At 37.9% G+C, this 19,994-nt stretch overlaps 1 protein-coding gene across 1 annotated transcript in view; it reads left to right on the top strand.

Annotated features, from left to right (window-relative positions):
* Positions 1-5,780: 5,780 nt before the first annotated feature.
* The window catches only part of LOC131928341 (E3 ubiquitin-protein ligase Su(dx)), a 31,001-nt gene continuing 16,787 nt past the window's right edge, over positions 5,781-19,994 (top strand). The window contains exons 1-8 of the mRNA XM_059284343.1: positions 5,781-5,982; positions 10,046-10,160; positions 10,993-11,140; positions 12,405-12,529; positions 14,836-14,958; positions 16,151-16,348; positions 17,049-17,154; positions 19,440-19,535. Coding sequence (XP_059140326.1) covers positions 10,091-10,160; positions 10,993-11,140; positions 12,405-12,529; positions 14,836-14,958; positions 16,151-16,348; positions 17,049-17,154; positions 19,440-19,535 — 866 coding nt within the window. The 5' untranslated portion in view covers positions 5,781-5,982; positions 10,046-10,090. The remainder of the gene's footprint in view (positions 5,983-10,045; positions 10,161-10,992; positions 11,141-12,404; positions 12,530-14,835; positions 14,959-16,150; positions 16,349-17,048; positions 17,155-19,439; positions 19,536-19,994) is intronic.

Below are 19,994 nucleotides of genomic sequence, written 5' to 3'. Positions count from 1 at the left end.
ATGCTTATGTCGTCTAATCAAGGGGCAACATTATAATGCAATGCTTATGTCGTCTAATCAAGGGGCAACATTATAATGCAATGCTTATGTCGTCTAATCAAGGGGCAAGATTATAATGCAATGCTTATGTCGTCTAATCAAGGGGCAACATTATAATGCAATGCTTATGTCGTCTAATCAAGGGGCAACATTATAATGCAATGCTTATGTCGTCTAATCAAGGGGCAACATTATAATGCAATGCTTATGTCGTCTAATCAAGGGGCAACATTATAATGCAATGCTTATGTCGTCTAATCAAGGGGCAACATTATAATGCAATGCTTATGTCGTCTAATCAAGGGGCAACATTATAATGCAATGCTTATGTCGTCTAATCAAGGGGCAACATTATAATGCAATGCTTATGTCGTCTAATCAAGGGGCAACATTATAATGCAATGCTTATGTCGTCTAATCAAGGGGCAACATTATAATGCAATGCTTATGTCGTCTAATCAAGGGGCAACATTATAATGTAATGCTTATGTCGTCTAATCAAGGGGCAACATTATAATGCAATGCTTATGTCGTCTAATCAAGGGGCAACATTATAATGCAATGCTTATGTCGTCTAATCAAGGGGCAACATTATAATGCAATGCTTATGTCGTCTAATCAAGGGGCAACATTATAATGCAATGCTTATGTCGTCTAATTAAGAAAAGCTTATTAACCTGGACATACCAACTTACAACTTTTGCCGGGACAACCCGCGAGATCACACGGGTTGACTAGACAACCACTTTAAGACACAACCCGCCCGATGACACGTTGACTAGACACAACCCGCGAGATGACACGGGTTGACTTGACAACCACTTTAAGACACAACCCGCCAGATGACACAGGTTGACTAGACACAACCCGCGAGATGACACGGGTTGACTTGACAACCACTTTAAGACACAACCCGCCAGATGACAAGGGTTGACTTGACACAACCCGCGAGATGACACGGGTTGACTTGACAACCACTTTAAGACACAACCCGCCAGATGACACGGGTTGACTTGACACAACCTGCGATATGACACGGGTTGACTAGACAACCACTATAAGACACAACCCGCGAGATGACACGTTTACTAGACACAACCCGCGAGATGACACGGGTTGGTCCATATCAGCTGACGTCAATCAGGTTCTAACCAGCGCAACAACATTTTAAAAGTAGGTCAGCTATAAATAGTTGATCTAATACCAAAAATCGTATCAACAAGTTACAGATAAGTAACAAGTGTGGATGTGTGTACATGTGGCTGTTTGTACATGTGGCTGTGTGTACATGTAGCTGTGTGTACATGTGGATGTGTGTTCATGTGGATGTGTGTACATGTGGATGTGTGTACATGTGGATGTGTGTACATGTGGATGTGTGTACATGTGGCTGTGTGTACATGTGGCTATGTGTACATGTGGCTATGTGTACATGTGGCTATGTGTACATGTGGCTATGTGTACATGTGGATGTGTGTTCATGTGGCTGTGTGTACATGTGGCTATGTGTACATGTGGCTATGTGTACATGTGGATGTGTGTTCATGTGGATGTGTGTTCATGTGGCTATGTGTACATGTGGATGTGTGTACATGTGGATGTGTGTACATGTGGATGTTTGTACATGTGGATGTGTGTACATGTGGATGTGTGTACATGTGGATGTTTGTACATGTGGATGTGTGTACATGTGGATGTGTGTTCATGTGGCTATGTGTACATGTGGCTGTGTGTACATGTGGATGTGTGTACATGTGGATGTGTGTTCATGTGGCTATGTGTACATGTGGATGTTGTGTACATGTGGATGTGTGTACATGTGGATGTGTGTACATGTGGATATGTGTTCATGTGGCTATGTGTACATGTGGATGTGTGTTCATGTGGATGTATGTTCATGTGGCTAGATGTACATGTGGATGTGTGTTCATGTGGCTATGTGTACAGGTGGCTGTGTGTACATGTGGCTGTGTGTACATGTGGCTATGTGTTCATGTGGATGTTTGTACATGTGGCTGTGTGTACATGTGGATGTGTGTTCATGTGGATGTGTGTACATGTGGATGTGTGGTTGATCTCTCGCCTCAGCGACACAGACGTTCAACATGCTGCCAGTATATGATGACTTACAAGATTCCCCACATACTCCCCTCCATCCCCCAATGTTATAACGACCCCTAAGTACCCCCCCCCCCCATGTGATTATTTACAAAGCAAATATGTGGTTCCATGTGATTATTTACTGTGTGAAACCAACAAAGCAAATATGTGGTTCCATGTCCCACTTTCAAATGTTGCGGTATAGCAGCGCCACAAACCTTTCCAGCAGTGTGTGTGGGGGGGGGGCATTTCCACAGGCAGAGGGTGCACAATTGATAGTCCGCCCCGTGCGCCGGAAAAGATAGCTACGCCTCTGTCAAGTTAAAGGATTTTTAAAAAAAGTAGAATAAGTTCCACTTCCGGTTATCGGAAATCGCTAAAAAGTTTAAACATATCTATAAATTTGATATAATACCTTTATATGAAATTTTATCAACCTAACTGTAACGGTACTCAACACCATTACTTCCCTTTAAAAAACCATTACATCGGGGGGGGGGGGGGGATACATTTTATTACATGTTTTGGTGTTGGGGAAAAATATTACATAATTAGCGTGGATTGATCAAGTGCAATGTCGTAAGTGTCGTAAGTAAAACACAATTTTTATTATTTTCTTTAACTGAATTGAATCCGGGCGCCCCGACAGCATGCTATTCGGTACCATGGGCGTTCCCGTGTTCGCTATGGCGCCTACGTTCTTTTAAGTGAATGCAAAAGATTGTGAGTAAGTTGGGGTACTATAGTCGTTTACTAAGTTGAATCAAGCGGTTACCGCCGGCGCCCCAGCATGGTGTGATTTGGCGCCCCGGGCTAGACTGTGAGCACTTTGCGTTTATGTTTGCATTTAAGTCTGTGTTTATGTTTGCGATGATTTATATTACTTAAAGCTATTTTTTTAGTTTAGGTTTGCGTTCGTGTTTCTATTAGTATTTGCGTTTGTTTTTTGCTTTTTTGTTTGCGTATGTGTTTTCTTTGTTTTTAGGTTTGCGTTAGTGGTTGGTTTTGTGTTTGCTTTTAGATTTGGGTTTGTTTTCTTTTGCGTCTGTGTTTATGTTTTCTTTGTGTTTGTGTTTTTGGTTGAGTTTGTGTTTATGTTTTCGTTTGTATTTGTATTTGTGTTAGCGTTTGTGTTATGTTAGCGTTTTTTGTGTTTTGGTTTTGGATGGTTGTGGTTAGGGTTAGGGTTAATTCGAAAAGTACTATATTTCCCAGATCGGACAATGCCAGGTATATGCTGATTACTATACACACAAGTCATGGTCCTTTACAGATAGGTTTTTCACAGAGGCCAGTGCAGGGCCTGGCCGGGACGTCTAGTAAATAATCCTAATATATAAAAAATTCATAAAAAAAAAACGTTTTAATAACAAGCTTTTAGGTAATAATGCACTATTTAAATAACTAAAAAGAAAAGCGTGGGTCTCTTCCTAAATATTAGACACTACTATTTAAATTACTATAAAGAAAAGCGTGGGTCACTTTAGTGTGTATTGGATACCTTAACTAATATTTGGGAAGAGACCCATGCTTAACCCCCCCCCCCCCCCCCCCACCACGGATCCCTCAGTAAAAAATGTTACTGTCATAATACCACTGTTACTTATTTAAATTTTTTAATCAGTATATATGTATCATTTTATATGTATGTTTAGAACAGTCTTTTAAAAAAAATGATGCTATGTTCACTCTGAGTTGGTTATCTGAGTTGGTTATCACCTGCCCCCCCCCCCCCCCCCTCCTTCTCCACACCACAATTGTGTAGAGCGACATTAATGTCACACCTAGGTGTACGCTGGGTAGGATAATTCACCTAAAGTGGCCAGACAGTGGCGAATGAAGTTAACTTGTCTTAATTAATATTCTAGGAATCATTATGTCCAATTGTTTTTTTCTTCAAGGATTACAAAACAGATTGTGTTGGGTTAATTGTTTTTGGATGTATTGTGTGTATATTTTGTTTTTGTTTTATTTAGAGTGATAAATTGTATTGTTTTGTCGGCTTATATTGTGTTTTTTCTTATTTCTTCAGAGTACTACTTTCAATTTATTTTACTTCATAGCGAAGGAATGACATACAGCTAGTATATATATATATATATATATATATATATATATATATATATATATATATATATATATATATATATATATATATATATATATATATATACTAGCTGCATACCCGTGCTCCGCCACGGTAAATCTTTTTTAAATGTACCAACTTGGAAACAGAACAAAACTAAACACAAACACAACACAAACACAAAAGAAAAAAACAACGCTAATAAAAACACAAATGAAAACATCAACACAATGCAAACACAAAGGCAAAAAAAAAACAACGAAAAAAACAAACACAACACTCATAACATAAACACAACTTAAATGCACACATTAACGCATAGTGATCACAGTTTACCCGATGGCGCCAAATCGCACCCTGTCCAGGCGCCAGCGGACGTGCCTGATTCAATGAATGACTATAAAAACCCCAACTTGTCCGCAAACGGAAAATTAGATTAATAATTAGGAAACAGTACGTTCAGTGTATAAAATTTAAAAAAAGGCAGTATTTAAAATATCCGTGTTTTACCTACCATATTGCACTTTATCAATTCATGCATTTTTTTCAGTACTTTTTAGCGCAATTTCCTTACAGGAATTGCGATTATTAACTCGTCATTTCTTGATGGATGGATGGATGGATGTGCGCAGCTTTGAGTCGTATCTCCTCCTCAACGAAGCAATATCGAGGACTAGTTCCAAAAGCAAATATGTTAAGCAAGTTCCGAGGATGATTGTGGGCCAAAAAAATTCCCGGAATTCCTTCCTGGATTTCCAGGAAAAGCCAAAAAAAAAAAACTCAAAAAAAAATGCAGTTTTTGGCCCATATCTCGGCAACCAGACCACTTAGCGACTTGAAACATTTACCAATCGATTCCTGCCATAATTTAGAACAATATTGCCGAAGAAAGTTTTCAAAAATATCCTTTCGTTCGGTCACAAAAAATTAATTAAGAATTTTTAAACTGAGCATCGTGTAGGCCTAGGATGATATTTTAAATTTAAACTGAGCATCGTGTAGGTTTTAGCGCAAAAAAAATATCCTTTCGTTCGGTCACAAAAAATTAAAAATTGTTACAGATAACATAAGGAAATTGCGCTTAAACTGTCACTAGACTTTTTATTAACTTGTTTTTTTAATTTTTAAAAATTTACAATAGTTCCATGTATATATATATATATATATATATATATATATATATATATATATATATATATATATATATATATATATATATATATAAACAAGTTAAACATTAAAAATAAATAGGCCTATAATTCACTATAATTCACATAATTATATGTCGGGTACCGACGGCTAGTAAATATATTGTTATACATTACTGAATTTGTACGGCTTTTGTCGGTAAGTTGTATACAGCCAAAAAAAGTTTAAAAGAAGGTCCCATTTATTTATTTATCCAGTAAAGTTCCTTGTGGTTCTAGATCTAGATTGATTTTCACCACCATAATCAATGCGTTTGTACGTTTAATATTTAGCTACGATCTATTTATAAACATTTTAAATGCAAATCTTTACTTCACTGATATGTAGGCCTATACCGCACAGTCGTGACCCACTGTGTTACGTCACTCAGGTCACATGATCAGAAATGGTGGACGTCTGTAGAATTTTTGACTAGTTTGTTGACAAATTACAAGTATCAACATACAGGTTACAGACTTATTACAGACATAATTAATATACTCTTAGTAGAAGTCTATTGTTAGATATTTCTGTATTGGACCTCGTGATCAGCTGTAGTGTTTTCAAAGGTGAGATCTAGCTCTCTAAGTCTAGTAATTTATTTTCTAGATTCTACAACTCGATGAATTCATCACGATTTTGACATTTCTCTTTCTAAACTAAACCCTAAGTCACAAAGTTTAACTCTGTCTCAGATGTAGAATACTAGATCTAGATTATCTAGATCTCTAGAAATAGAATCTCAATCTAGGTCTAGAATAATCTAGACTCACATAGATCTAGTAGCAGTAGTAGGCCCTAGTCCTAGTCCTAGACTAGTAGTACAGTCTCAGTACTCTCAGACTAGATCTAGTCTAGCTAGACTACTCTAGTGATTCTAGTGTTAGAAATTAGGGTAATCTATCGTTTTGGGTACGTAAAATCGCCCGCGATTTGTAATGTGAAAAACAGGTGACTCCTTAAATTTTAATAATTATTTCACATTTTGAGGAGGATTTATGTTTTTAAAAATTCAAAAATGTGTCCTTGATTCATTTATGTACCTGTTTTTAAACAATTGAATTAAAACTTTTCCGTAATAAATGAAGACTAGCGATGTTTCCAACAGATGCAACCATGCTCATTTACTATAGCAGCCATCTTGTCTAAGTTTTATTTTCATAAGCTTTTAGCGCCAGATTCAGGGGGAAGCCACTCTATTTTACAAATGGCTGCTATTTATATAGCAAATCTTGCTCTCAGACACTGCTGTTTAAAGTTAATTTCTGGCCTATATCGATATATTTAGCCATTGATTTAGGTTTATTATTCATTTATCTATAATATTTGACACAAAAGTATGACAATATACCTCTATTAAAGCCTTGACAACGAGGTAACGTTTTCGTACATAAATAGCCGCGGGCGATTTTACGTACCCAAAACGATAGATTACCGAAATTAGAATTATTCACATTAGTGAATTAGAATGAGATCTAGGCCTAAATTTAAATCTAGACCAGGATAGATGAGAATGAGATTCTAGCTAAATCTACTACCTATAGTAAAATAAAAAATAAGAAGTAGGCCTAACTGTTACTAGATCTATATCATGTCAGACTCGAGCTACTAGGGGGTCATCAATAAATGGATTAAAGTTAGCCTAAACGGGGCTTTTTTGACGATTTTTATCTTCCCTCCCCTCCATCACACATTGTCACAATAAGCCAGACCCCCACCCCTTAAAATGATGTCACACCTCAGCCTACAACCCCCCCCCCCCCCCTCAAAATTGCAGTTGCACTTTTCTTAAAATATCTATATTTTTCCAAAATCTTGTCTGAACTCTGTCAAAATAGAGTATTTTAATCAATTCCTATTGTAATTTATCAAAACAGTTTTCTAAAACGGGAAATAATGTCTAAAATTCGTTTTCTAACATCGCTTTTTTATGATGCAAAAGTGACATCGCACCATTTGAACCCCCTCCCTATCATGACACACCGTCACAAAATTACGGAACCCCTCCCCCCTATGAGTGTGACATCATTTATGAACGACCTCTATCTAGATCTAGTAGTAGAATAGTCTAGAGTCTAGACTGTGTAGTTTAATCTCTTTATCTTCTTAGCTCTAAAAACATTAGGCAGATTCTAGCTGGAAAAAGATACTCATGAGCAATGGAGAGAAACTACCGCCTTCATTCGCAGCGATTTTTTTTATGGTACTGCACATGCATGTGTTTACAAACAAACCGCATAACCATATGCCTAACCCTAGCTCTAACCAAAGCACAGCTATTAATTTAAGGTCACTATGCGCAGAACTATTGAGTTTCGTATTTTCTACATAAAATCTTTTTCCGAGTAGTCATTTGAAAACGTTAAGCCTATGCTATATGTTTTTAAAAAAAAAGTGCCACTTTTAAAGAACCAATTGTTTCTAAGATAACCAATAGAAGTGCGTTAAATAGAATCTAGGTAAAGTTGCTCCAAAGTATGTAGCTAAATTAGGCAAATATTTGTCTAATATATTTCAGTCATGTATAGGCTAATTATCTTGCTAAAGCAAAAAAATTTCATTTTTATTTTTCAGAGTAATAAAGGGGAAAATGACACAATTCAAGAATTAGTAGAAAATTTTGTTTTCGGCACATTTAATTAAGCAGAACAACATGCTCTCTGTTTTCATGGCACCAAGAAATATTTTAGTTAAATACACAAGAAATTATTTCAATTTATATATCAAATGATGAGCTAGAATTAACCCTTAACGTGACATTAAGATGTTTCCTCTATACTTTGACATAATATTGCAACCAAAAAACAGCATGGGGTCAATTTGCACTCACAAAATGATTTTTTTTCAAAACTGATACTGATACTTTTCAAATAAATGGAACGAGCTGACCTGCGACGTAGCATACGCAGCTATTTAGTTGTTTTATTTTTTATTTATCAACAATTCATAATTTGTGAATTCGACACTACCCCACCCCGCCCAGTAAAGCAGCCGTTTACAGAAGTCAATAAAAATATCAAGCAGAACTTATTATCTCCCCTTAGTTTCAAATCGTCACTAATTCCAACCGACTCTACTATTGTAAACATTTGGGGTGAACCATAGCTCACCTGACAGGTGGGGGTGAGGGTGGTAGCAATATACCAAGAAAGCGGGGTAGGAACGGCTAAGCTGCATGGTGTCTTGTATGGCCCTATGAAGAGAATTATATATGTAGATTAATACTTTATTCAAGCATGTTGAAAAAATGAAAATAATTTTTTCTCCAGTTTAGACACTATCTACTACCAGCGAGCATTTTAGATCTAATAATGTAGATAGAGCTTATTATAGTAAATTATAGACGATTAATATCCTAAGTCTTATTAATTAGTAGGTTTCTAGATTCCACGTATTCTGGAGAAGTTGTCTATTTACTAAATCTAGATCTACTAAAATCTAGAATCCAGATTTTCAGATACATTATTTTCTTTTTTAATTTAAAAAAAAATTAATTAGGCTAACGCATGGCATTATGATTTCATTTAATTTTACTCAGAAGCGGTATCTAAAAATCTACTTAATATATTCTTTATTTTAGAAATGGAGTTCATTCTTTGTAAAAATCCTGTATATAATATGTTCACATCTTAAGAGTGAACGAAATAGCTATCAATGTAAATATGCAACAGTCCTTTATGTAAATAATGAGCATAGTATTAGTAATGCACCCGGGAAGAATTAGGAACAAGGATAATATTTACATACAGGCATTTCATTGAAAATTTTATTGATTCCCAGACACCCAGCAGCGCAGGGTATATGATGCTAAATCAGCACATAAGTCACTACCCATTACAAATTACTTTTACCTCAAATGCATCTATCTATCTATCTATCTATCTATCTATCTATCTATCTATCTATCTATCTATCTATCTATCTCTCTCTATATATATATATATATTTATTTATTTATTTATTTATTAGGGTCGGCGTGGTCGAGTCGGTAAAGCTCATGGTTGCTAAACCGAAAAAGTCTCGAGTTCGAACCCTCGGGCAGATGAGGCTCGTTAGCTGGGGACAGCCACTCTTCTGGGAGAGACAACTCCAAAATCAAACAACTGCTGCCTTGTAGTTTGTTCTTGGTTGGACAAAGGCTATGGAAGCAAATCCAAAAAGAAAAGCAGGCTGAAATCGGAGTCAATGGCCTCAATGGCGCATAACCAGTTGACACGTAATCCTTAATTGTGATGGAAGCATGGTCGAGTCGGCAAAAGCTCATGGTTGATAAATTCAAAAAAAGTCTCGAGTTCAAACCCTCTGGCAGATAAGGCTCGATCCCTCCCAACACTAAAAAAATTAAGAACGAAGAAGAAGAAGAAGATTTATTTATTTATTTATTTATTTATTTATTATTTATTTATTTATTTATATTTATTTATTTATTATATATATATATATATATATATATATATATATATATATATATTTATTTATTTATTTATTTATATAGGCCCTATATATATTTTTTTTATAGTTCTATATATATATATATATTTGTATTTTTAAACAAATTGTCATGCTGTATTAAGCCATACTTATGCTTGTAGTATCACTACCCTAACAGACATTTTATTGTCTGATCCACAGGTCCTAGTGATGTTGTATTGTTAGCACGCAGCAGATCAGAGAGCCATGGGCGAAGCATCAGGAGCATCTGCGCCCTCACCCCCAACATCTCAGTACTCACAAATTACAATCAAAGGTCAGTCTATCAGGGATGTGACTTTTCAGATTTTAGCTGAAATCCATACTAGTCCGTTTCAAAAGCAATTTGACTCAGATAGATAGATTTAGATGAAATGTAGCTCAAGATTTGCAATTTTTGCAGATTTCCAATTTTCTTCAGACCGCACATTTTTAATCCAGATTTTCCGCTGCTATTTTCAGTTCAATATTTATCCAAGATATTGAAAAAAGTAATCTAAACTGTTGCCTGTCTTAAGGTGAAACATGCATCTCCCGAGCTTGATTTCTTTACCGTTAATCTGGCCTGCATGTTAGTCTAGCTGTAACCAAATATATCTACTGGTATTTTAACTCACCCAGTTTTTTTAGCTACCCAAATCTACCATTTCTCTCTGCTGCTATTTTATTTCACAACCTCAAATGAATATTGCTATCATTACAAAGGTGACTAACCTGACCCAACTGACCCTACTTGGTGGCTCTTGTGACCTCACCATGACCCTAGTACGTGTTTGGTACGGCTTGTATGGGGGAAAATAAAAATGACACCACAGCCAATCTCAAATAGATATGAAGTGTTGATTGTGTTTTAGTGTCAACTTAGCTGAAGATTTTTAATTAATGAATTCTTGATTGTGTTTTAGTGTCAACTTAGCTGAAGATTGTTAATTAATGAATTCTTGATTGTGTTTTAGTGTCAACTTAGCTGAAGATTTTTAATTAATGAATTCTTGATTGTGTTTTAGTGTCAACTTAGCTGAAGATTTTTAATTAATGAATTCTTGATTGTGTTTTAGTGTCAACATAGCTGAAGATTGTTAATTAATGAATTCTTGATTGTGTTTTAGTGTCGTCTGCCAAGCTGAACACGGCTGGAGGATTGTTCTCATCCAAACCTGACCCATACCTTGAGCTCAGCATTGATGGAGGATCTGCCAGGAAAACTGATGTGTGCCGCAAGACCACCACACCCAAGTGGGATGACCAGTTCACTGTGTAAGGGTTCATGGTTCACTGTGTAAGGGTTCATGGTTCACTGTGTAAGGGTTCATGGTTCACTGTGTAAGGGTTCATGGTTCACTGTGTAAGGGTTCATGGTTCACTGCGTAAGGGTTCATGGTTCACTGTGTAAGGGTTCATGGTTGAATGTGTAAGGGTACATGGTTCACTGTGTAAGGGTTCATGGTTCACTGTGTAAGGGTTCATGGTTGAATGTGTAAGGGTTCATGGTTCACTGTGTAAGGGTTCATGGTTGAATGTGTAAGGGTTCATGGTTCACTGTGTAAGGGTTCATGGTTCACTGTGTAAGGGTTCATGGTTCACCGTGTAAGGGTTCATGGTTGAATGTGTAAGGGTTCATGGTTCACTGTGTAAGGGTTCATGGTTGAATGTGTAAGGGTTCATGGTTCACTGTGTAAGGGTTCATGGTTCACTGTGTAAGGGTTCATGGTTCACTGTGTAAGGGTTCATGGTTCACTGTGTAAGGGTTCATGGTTGAATGTGTAAGGGTTCATGGTTGAATGTGTAAGGGTTCATGGTTCACTGTGTAAGGGTTCATGGTTCACTGTGTAAGGGTTCATGGTTCACTGTGTAAGGGTTCATGGTTCACTGTGTAAGGGTTCATGGTTCACTGTGTAAGGGTTCATGGTTCACTGTGTAAGGGTTCATGGTTGAATGTGTAAGGGTTCATGGTTGAATGTGTAAGGGTTCATGGTTCACTGTGTAAGGGTTCATGGGTCACTGTGTAAGGGTTCATGGGTCACTGTGTAAGGGTTCATGGTTGAATGTGTAAGGGTTCATGGTTGAATATGTAAGGGTTCATGGTTCACTGTGTAAGGGTTCATGGTTCACTGTGTAAGGGTTCATGGTTCACTGTGTAAGGGTTCATGGTTGAATGTGTAAGGGTTCATGGTTGAATGTGTAAGGGTTCATGGTTCACTGTGTAAGAGTTCATGGTTCACTGTGTAAGGGTTCATGGTTCACTGTGTAAGGGTTCATGGTTCACTGTGTAAGGGTCCATGATTCACTGTGTAAGGGTTCATGGTTCACTGTGTAAGGGTTTATGGTTCACTGTGTAAGGGTTCATGGTTCACCGTGTAAGGGTTCATGGTTGAATGTGGGATTTCAATGAGGATGGTGTGTGTCCATGAGGATGGTGTGTGTCCATGAGGATGGTGTGTGTCCATGAGGATGGTGTGTGTCCATGAGGATGTGTGTCCATGCAGGTGATGTTTCCTTATATACTCTACTGTTACTACAGATTGGTGACCCCATATTCCAAAATTGAGTTGAAGGTTCTGAGCTCCAACAGTATAAGAACAGACACAGTCCTGGGCCGGGCTCTTGTTGATCTACACACTCTCCTGGAGAAGGAAAATGGAAAATGTCAGTTTCATCTAATGTTGGTCAATTTAATGTCAGTTTCATCTAATGTTGGTCAATTTAATGTCAGTTTCATCTAATACTAGAATACCCGTCATCCCTTGGATAACTGTGGGTTTCGGGGGTCATCCATCAAAAAACATCACGTCTGTCACTCAGAGGCATAGCGAGCCTTCCCGGCGCCCGGGGACAAACTTTTCGATTTTAACCCCCCCCCCCCCAAGATTTCGATTTTCAACCCCCCCCCCCTCAAACTTTTGATGTGCATCCCCTCCCCCCCCCCCCCCCCACTCAAACTTTCGATTTGAACCCCCCTCAACCTTTCAATTTATTTTTCCAAACCATTTTGGCGCCCCAACATACGTCCCCCCGCCCCTCCCCTCCCCCCCCCCGCCTCCCCTTCCCCCCCCCCCCCCCCGCCTCCCCCCCCCCCCCCCCCCCCCCCCCCCGCCCCCACCCCCCCCCCCCCCCCCCCCCCCCACCTCCTCGCTACGCTACTGCAGTGTCACTTATCGTCACAAAAACAGAGCCCACATTCAAAAATATGTTTCTTATCTTTTAAAAACACCGAAAACACCGATTTCGGACTATCCCTTCATATACTGACGTCACATGTGACCTACTCAACTCTACTTCACCTGCCCAGTGTCCCGCCAAGTCTCAGACAACATGTTTTTATCGTTTAAAAAACGATTCCAGCCGAGCATGTCTCTGACCACACTATCCTTTCATATGGTTAGGACAAAGAAACAGATGAACTCTACTTCACCTGCCCTGTATCCTGCCAAGTTCAGATAGGCAACTTTATCATTAACATCTAAAAAAAAAAATTGAAAAAAAAAATATCATTGACATATTGGTCTAGAACCTGTACCACTCGCATGAGAGCGAACTACGCTACAAACTTAGCTATTTACTCGTGACGTCACAAATGAATTTTTATACTATACTTTGATGCAACTTGATTTCGAGCGTCTAGTCTAGAAGTAGTAACTTTCAAATTAAATTTTATCTTAAATTAGCCAAACAAAGATTTATATAAAATAATTTAGGCCTGAAATAGATTCTAGATGTATTAAGGCCTGAAATAGATTCTAGATGTAGAATTTACATTAAGTCTAGATTTAGAATTTACATTGAGTTTAGTGATCTAGATCTAGGCTAGATTCATAAATTTCCTTCGACAGCTGATCTTTAGATCTAGAGAAATTTATTGTAAAACTAAATGAAAAAAGACAGTTGAAAATTGATATAAGTGTTGGAACGTAATAAATACAGCAAACGGACGTATTGTTAAAGTTATGACCGACAGAAAATTAGATTTAGAACGCGTTAAACTTTGGAATGGGAACACAATTTTCTTCGATAGACGCCGCCATTTTATTGTACTAAAGAGTCAACAAAAACTCTGACGTCACTATCAAGGGACGTCACTATCCCCACAAAGTTTATTCAAAGTATTAACATTTTTTAAAAACTACGGTTAATTTAACAATGAATAAATCAATAAATTAATTAACGTCTTTAAATAAATTTGTGATTAACAGTCTGTCTGCATTAAAAAATTATTCTCTACCTACATACTATTTTACAGCTCTCCAGATAGAGGAGAACATATCAGGATACTTGATCAGGCAAACAAACAAACAAACAAAAAAACAAAAAAATAAATATTCAAACATGTAAACAAACTTGACTTTTAGTAGTATATAGATTGGTCAATTTAATGTCAGTTTCATCTAATGTTGGTCAATTTAATGTCAGTTTCATCTAATGTTGGTCAATTTAATGTCAGTTTCATCTAATGTTGGTCAATTTAATGTCAGTTTCATCTAATGTTGGTCAATTTAATGTCAGTTTCATCTAATGTTGGTCAATTTAATGTCAGTTTCATCTAATGTTGGTCAATTTAATGTCAGTTTCATCTAATGTTGGTCAATTTAATGTCAGTTTCATCTAATGTTGGTCAATTTAATGTCAGTTTCATCTAATGTTGGTCAATTTAATGTCAGTTTCATCTAATGTTGGTCAATTTAATGTCAGTTTCATCTAATGTTGGTCAATTTAATGTCAGTTTCATCTAATGTTGGTCAATTTAATGTCAGTTTCATCTAATGTTGTTCACCTGTTAATTAAGCCAACTATTACTCCATTTGTCTACACCTGTTAATTAAGACAAATATTTCTCCACTGGTTATTATTTAAGTCCTTTATTTCTCTACCTAATGATGTAAGCCTACATTTTTCTCACATGTAATTGACCCATGGAGTGTTTCCAAATTATTTTTTTTTCCTCTTTAATTGGTTAGTGAAAGATTTCACCAAGACTGTTGACCTGAAAGCTGAAGGAAAAAACAAGGTTGGAGAGCTGACCTTCACCTTGGATGGTATGGACGTCAACATGAGACTGTTCCCTAAAGAACAAAGAAATGGTCAGTGTGTTGTCGCCCACCTGCCCACTTGGCAGCAGCTATTTAACCACAATTATATCCTCAAATTCAAAGAGATGTCAAGTACATCCTACTGAAAATTAATAATATTGTTAGAATCTAATAGAAATTAATAATAAATGTATCATTAAAGCTATAGCTAAAAGATTATAATGCATTTTAATGCTTAAAACTTTTCAATCTGCAACTAATGTGACTAAACCAAATTAGAGTTGAGGCAAGGTACTCAAAAATCTTCTTTTACATAATTATATGTTTGTTTTTACATACAGATAGTGCACAAATTTATCATTGTAATGTGTGTATATAGACATGTTATGAAAAAAAGAATTCTTTTCTCGACACAATTACGCATTTTGAAGTTCTACACATAGTTCAGATGTTCTGATCTCACAACAAAGTAACAACAAAAAATTATAATAACTTGTAAACAATGGTGACTTTTAGTAGAATACTAGACTACCCATTATCCTTTGGATAATTATGAAAAACTAAGAAACCAAGACTAATATGAAAATTCAATTATTGTATTTTTATACGTTTTTGTTTTTAACTGATTAATGTTGTTTGGCTTCTAGATCTAATTGTAAAGCGTATCCTATTGAAAATTGATAATAGTGTTGGAACCTAATAAAAATAACACACAGACTTCATTGCAGCTAGAGCTAACAAAAGATTTATGAATATATCATTAATTTAATTAAAATCTTAAATATTTTTTTTTTGAGTTTAACAAATTTTTTAAAATGAAACATTTTTCTACATGAATACGTGTTTAGATTCTGCTGCACATAGTGCAGATGCTCTGATCAATCAGAACAAACAAACAAAAATGTATAAATTGTAAAAACTTTGAATTTGAGAAGTATATTGATAAATACATTCTGTACCAGACTGTTGTAATAGATTCACTCTATACCAGGCTCCTGACTGACTAAAGTTTGTAAGGTCTCCTGACTGACTAAAGTTTGTAAGGTCTGCTGACTGACTAAAGTTTGTAAGGTCTGCTGGCTGACTAAAGTTTGTAAGGTCTCCTGACTGACTAAAGTTTGTAAGGTCTCCTGACTGACTAAAGTTTGTAAGGTCTGCTGACTGACTAAAGTTTGTAAGGTCTCCTGACTGACTAAAGTTTGTAAGGTCGCCTGACTGACTAAAGTTTGTCTGATGTTGACAGGTCCAAGATCGCTGAGTATCCCCAATGGTTCAGCAGCAGCGGCCTCAGCCCCCTCCAGGACCCCCACAGGGAGGTCAGAGGGTACCAGACGACCAGCTCCACGCCCACCTGGTGCACCAAACTCACACGGGCGCACCCCACCCCCTGTACCCCCTCCACCAAGTAGCGCAAGCCCAGCTGCTACTCCTACCTCAGGGGGTGAGAAATTTTTTACTTTTTGTCATGTCCATCACTGCATGTCATGTCCATCTCTGTCTGTCATGTCCATCACTACCTGTCATGTCCATGTCATGTCCATCACTGCCTGTCATGTCCATCACTGCCTGTCATGTCCATCTCTGTCTGTCATGTCCATCACTGCCTGTCATGTCCATGTCATGTCCATCTCTGTCATGTCCATCACTGCATGTCATGTCCATCACTGCCTGTCATGTCCATGTCATGTCCACTGCATGTCATGTCCATCACTGCCTGTCATGTCCATCACTGCCTGTCATGTCCATGTCATGTCCATCACTGCATGTCATGTCCATGTCATGTCCATCACTACCTGTCATGTCCATCACTGCATGTCATGTCCATCACTGCCTGTCATGCCCATGTCATGTCCATCACTACCTGTCATGTCCATGTCATGTCCATCTCTGTCTGTCATGTCCATCACTACCTGTCATGTCCATGTCATGTCCATCTCTGTCTGTCATGTCCATCACTACCTGTCATGTCCATCTCTGTCTGTCATGTCCATCTCTGCCTATCATGTCAATCTATGCCTGTCATGTCCATCACTGCATGTTTATTGTAAATGTGTCTGTCTGGTAGCATTGAATGTGGCATGTACCTGTGACTGTGACAGGTAACTGAATGTGACAGGTAACTGTCAGTGTGTCTGTTGCAGGTCCAGTGACAACAACAGGCAACCCAGAACCCAGCCCCACAGCACCCCCCACCACAACGCCCCCAGCTGCTCCAGCAACTGTGTCCAATGAGCCATTGCCTGCAGGGTGAGTCTTCTGTCTTGTCTTCTGTCTTGTCCTGTCTTGTCTTGTGTCTTGTCTTCTGTCTTGTCCTGTCTTGTCTTGTGTCTTGTCTACTGTCTTGTCTTCTGTCTTGTCTTATGTCTTGTCCTGTCTTGTCTTGTGTCTTGTCTTCTGTCTTGTCGTCTGTCTTGTCCTGTCTTGTCTTGTGTCTTGTCTTCTGTCTTGTCCTGTCTTGTCTTTTGTCTTGTCTTCTGTCTTGTCTTGTCTTGTCTTCTGTCTTGTCTTCTGTCTTGTCTTCTGTCTTGTCTTCTGTCTTCTATCTTGTCTTCTGTCTTGTCTTCTGTCTTGTCTTCTGTCTTGTCTTCTGTCTTGTCTTCTGTCTTGTCTTCTGACTTGTCTTGTCTTGTCTTCTGTCTTGTCTTCTGTCTTGTCTTCTGTCTTGTCTTCTGTCTTGTCTTGTCTTCTGTCTTGTCTTGTCTTCTGTCTTGTCTACTGTCATGTCTTCTGTCTTGTTATGTCTTCTGTCTTGTCTTCTGTCTTGTCTTCTGTCTTGTCTTCTGTCTTGTCTTCTGTCTTGTCTTCTGTCTTGTCTTTTGTCTTGTCTACTGTCTTGTCTTCTGTCTTGTCTTCTGTCTTGTCTTCTGTCTTGTCTACTGTCTTGTCTTCTGTCTTGTTTTGTCTTCTGTCTTGTTTTGTCTTCTGTCTTGTCTTCTGTCTTGTCTTCTGTCTTGTCTTCTGTCTTGTCTTCTGTCTTGTCTTGTCTTCTGTCTTGTCTTGTCTTCTGTCTTGTCTTCTGTCTTGTCTTCTGTCTTGTCTTCTGTCTTGTCTTCTGTCTTGTCTTCTGTATTGTCTTCTGTCTTGTCTTCTGTCTTGTCTTCTGTCTTGTCTTCTGTCTTGTCTTCTGTCTTGTCTTCTGTCTTGTCTTCTGTCTTGTCTTCTGTCTTGTCTTCTGTCTTGTCTTCTGTCTTGTCTTCTGTATTGTCTTCTGTCTTGTCTTCTGTCTTGTCACCTTATCCTATCCTGCCTTCACTATTTCATGATTGTCTTGTTATGGACAAGCTACAGTAATAAATGGCTTATTCTGCTCTGTGTATTTGTTTGGTACCATGAGGTCACAGCATTTTTTTATAAGTTTGTTTTCTTGACAGAATATCACATGATAATGTGTAATCCATCCAAATAAATATTGCACTATGTGTCATTGATGTCTTGGGTTGTTTCAAATAGCTTTAGGCAAAGTGTCCTTCATTGGTATGTTCTTCTGGTAGTGCTGTCATTGATGTCTTTGGTTGTTTCAAATAGCTTGAGGCAAAGTGTCCTTCATTGGTATGTTCTTCTGGTAGTGCTGTCATTGATGTCTTTGGTTGTTTCAAATAGCTTGAGGCAAAGTGTCCTTCATTGGTATGTTCTTCTGGTAGTGCTGTCATTGATGTCTTTGGTTGTTTCAAATAGCTTGAGGCAAAGTGTCCTTCATTGGTATGTTCTTCTGGTAGTGCTGTCATTGATGTCTTTGGTTGTTTCAAATAGCTTGAGGCAAAGTGTCCTTCATTGGTATGTTCTTCTGGTAGTGCTGTCATTGATGACTTCCTGGCTTGATAGCCACAAACTGATTGCACTCAATACAGAGGAGTTAGGTTTTCTTATTGAACTGGATGAGGTTGTGTGGTGCCTCAACAATACAGAGGAGTTAGGTTTTCTTATTGAACTAGATGAGGTTGTGTGGTTTCTTACAGTGTCTAAAGGTGGTCACATTTTCAGTCAAAATACAGTGTTAAAGACAGCACTATCAATGGGTTGATAAAAGACCTTCATTAGCCAAGCATTAGTTGTTGTTGTGGTAGTATAAAAGCTGCACATTTGATCATGGCTGTCTGCAGCACCTTTAGTTTAGGGACAATACCTTCATCACATTGATGGAAGCTGCACATTTGATCATGGTTGTCTGTAGCACCTTTTGTTTAGGGACAATACCTTCATCACATTGATGGAACTACCAGGTCAAATGGCCCCCAGTGAAAATAAACCTAAGCAATAAATAACTGGTCATACTTTGAAATGATCAAACTTGCATAACATAGGAAAGCCTTACGAAAAAATAAATGGTAGGTGAGATGACTAATGATAGTTTTAATGGGTCCATATAGGGCTGGGGTTATATTGAGCCCATGGTACCAGGTTAAATCACAGGCTTGCAGGAATAGTAACTCTAGAAAACTGATGATAGCTGCGAACTTGTAATGTCCTGAGTTTAGACCCTACGGCTGGTCAGCTAAAAATGTTTTGTCTGAAGTTGACATGTTTTATTGCAGGTGGGAGATGAGGACTGACCAGCATGGGCGGCCATATTATGTTGACCACAACACTAGATCTACCACTTGGGAGAGACCACAGCCCCTGCCTAGAGGGTAAATATTTCTCTCTACACTAGTTTTCACCCAGCCTAGAGGGTAAATATTTCTCTCTACACTAGTTTTCACACAGCCTAGAGGGTAAATATTTCTCTCTAGTTTTCACACAGCCTAGAGGGTAAATATTTCTCTCTACACTAGTTTTCACCCAGCCTAGAGGGTAAATATTTCTCTCTAGTTTTCACCCAGCCTAGAGGGTAAATATTTCTCTCTACACTAGTTTTCACCCAGCCTAGAGGGTAAATATTTCTCTCTAGTTTTCACACAGCCTAGAGGGTAAATATTTCTCTCTACACTAGTTTTCACCCAGCCTAGAGGGTAAATATTTCTCTCTAGTTTTCACACAGCCTAGAGGGTAAATATTTCTCTCTAGTTTTCACCCAGCCTAGAGGGTAAATATTTCTCTCTACACTAGTTTTCACACAGCCTAGAGGGTAAATATTTCTCTCTACACTA

The sequence above is a fragment of the Physella acuta genome, unplaced genomic scaffold (assembly GCF_028476545.2).
Source record: "Physella acuta isolate Inbredline_101_S28 unplaced genomic scaffold, ASM2847654v3 ptg001487l, whole genome shotgun sequence".
Classification (NCBI taxonomy): Eukaryota; Metazoa; Mollusca; class Gastropoda; family Physidae; genus Physella; species Physella acuta.
This window is presented reverse-complemented; position numbering and strand designations above follow the sequence as displayed.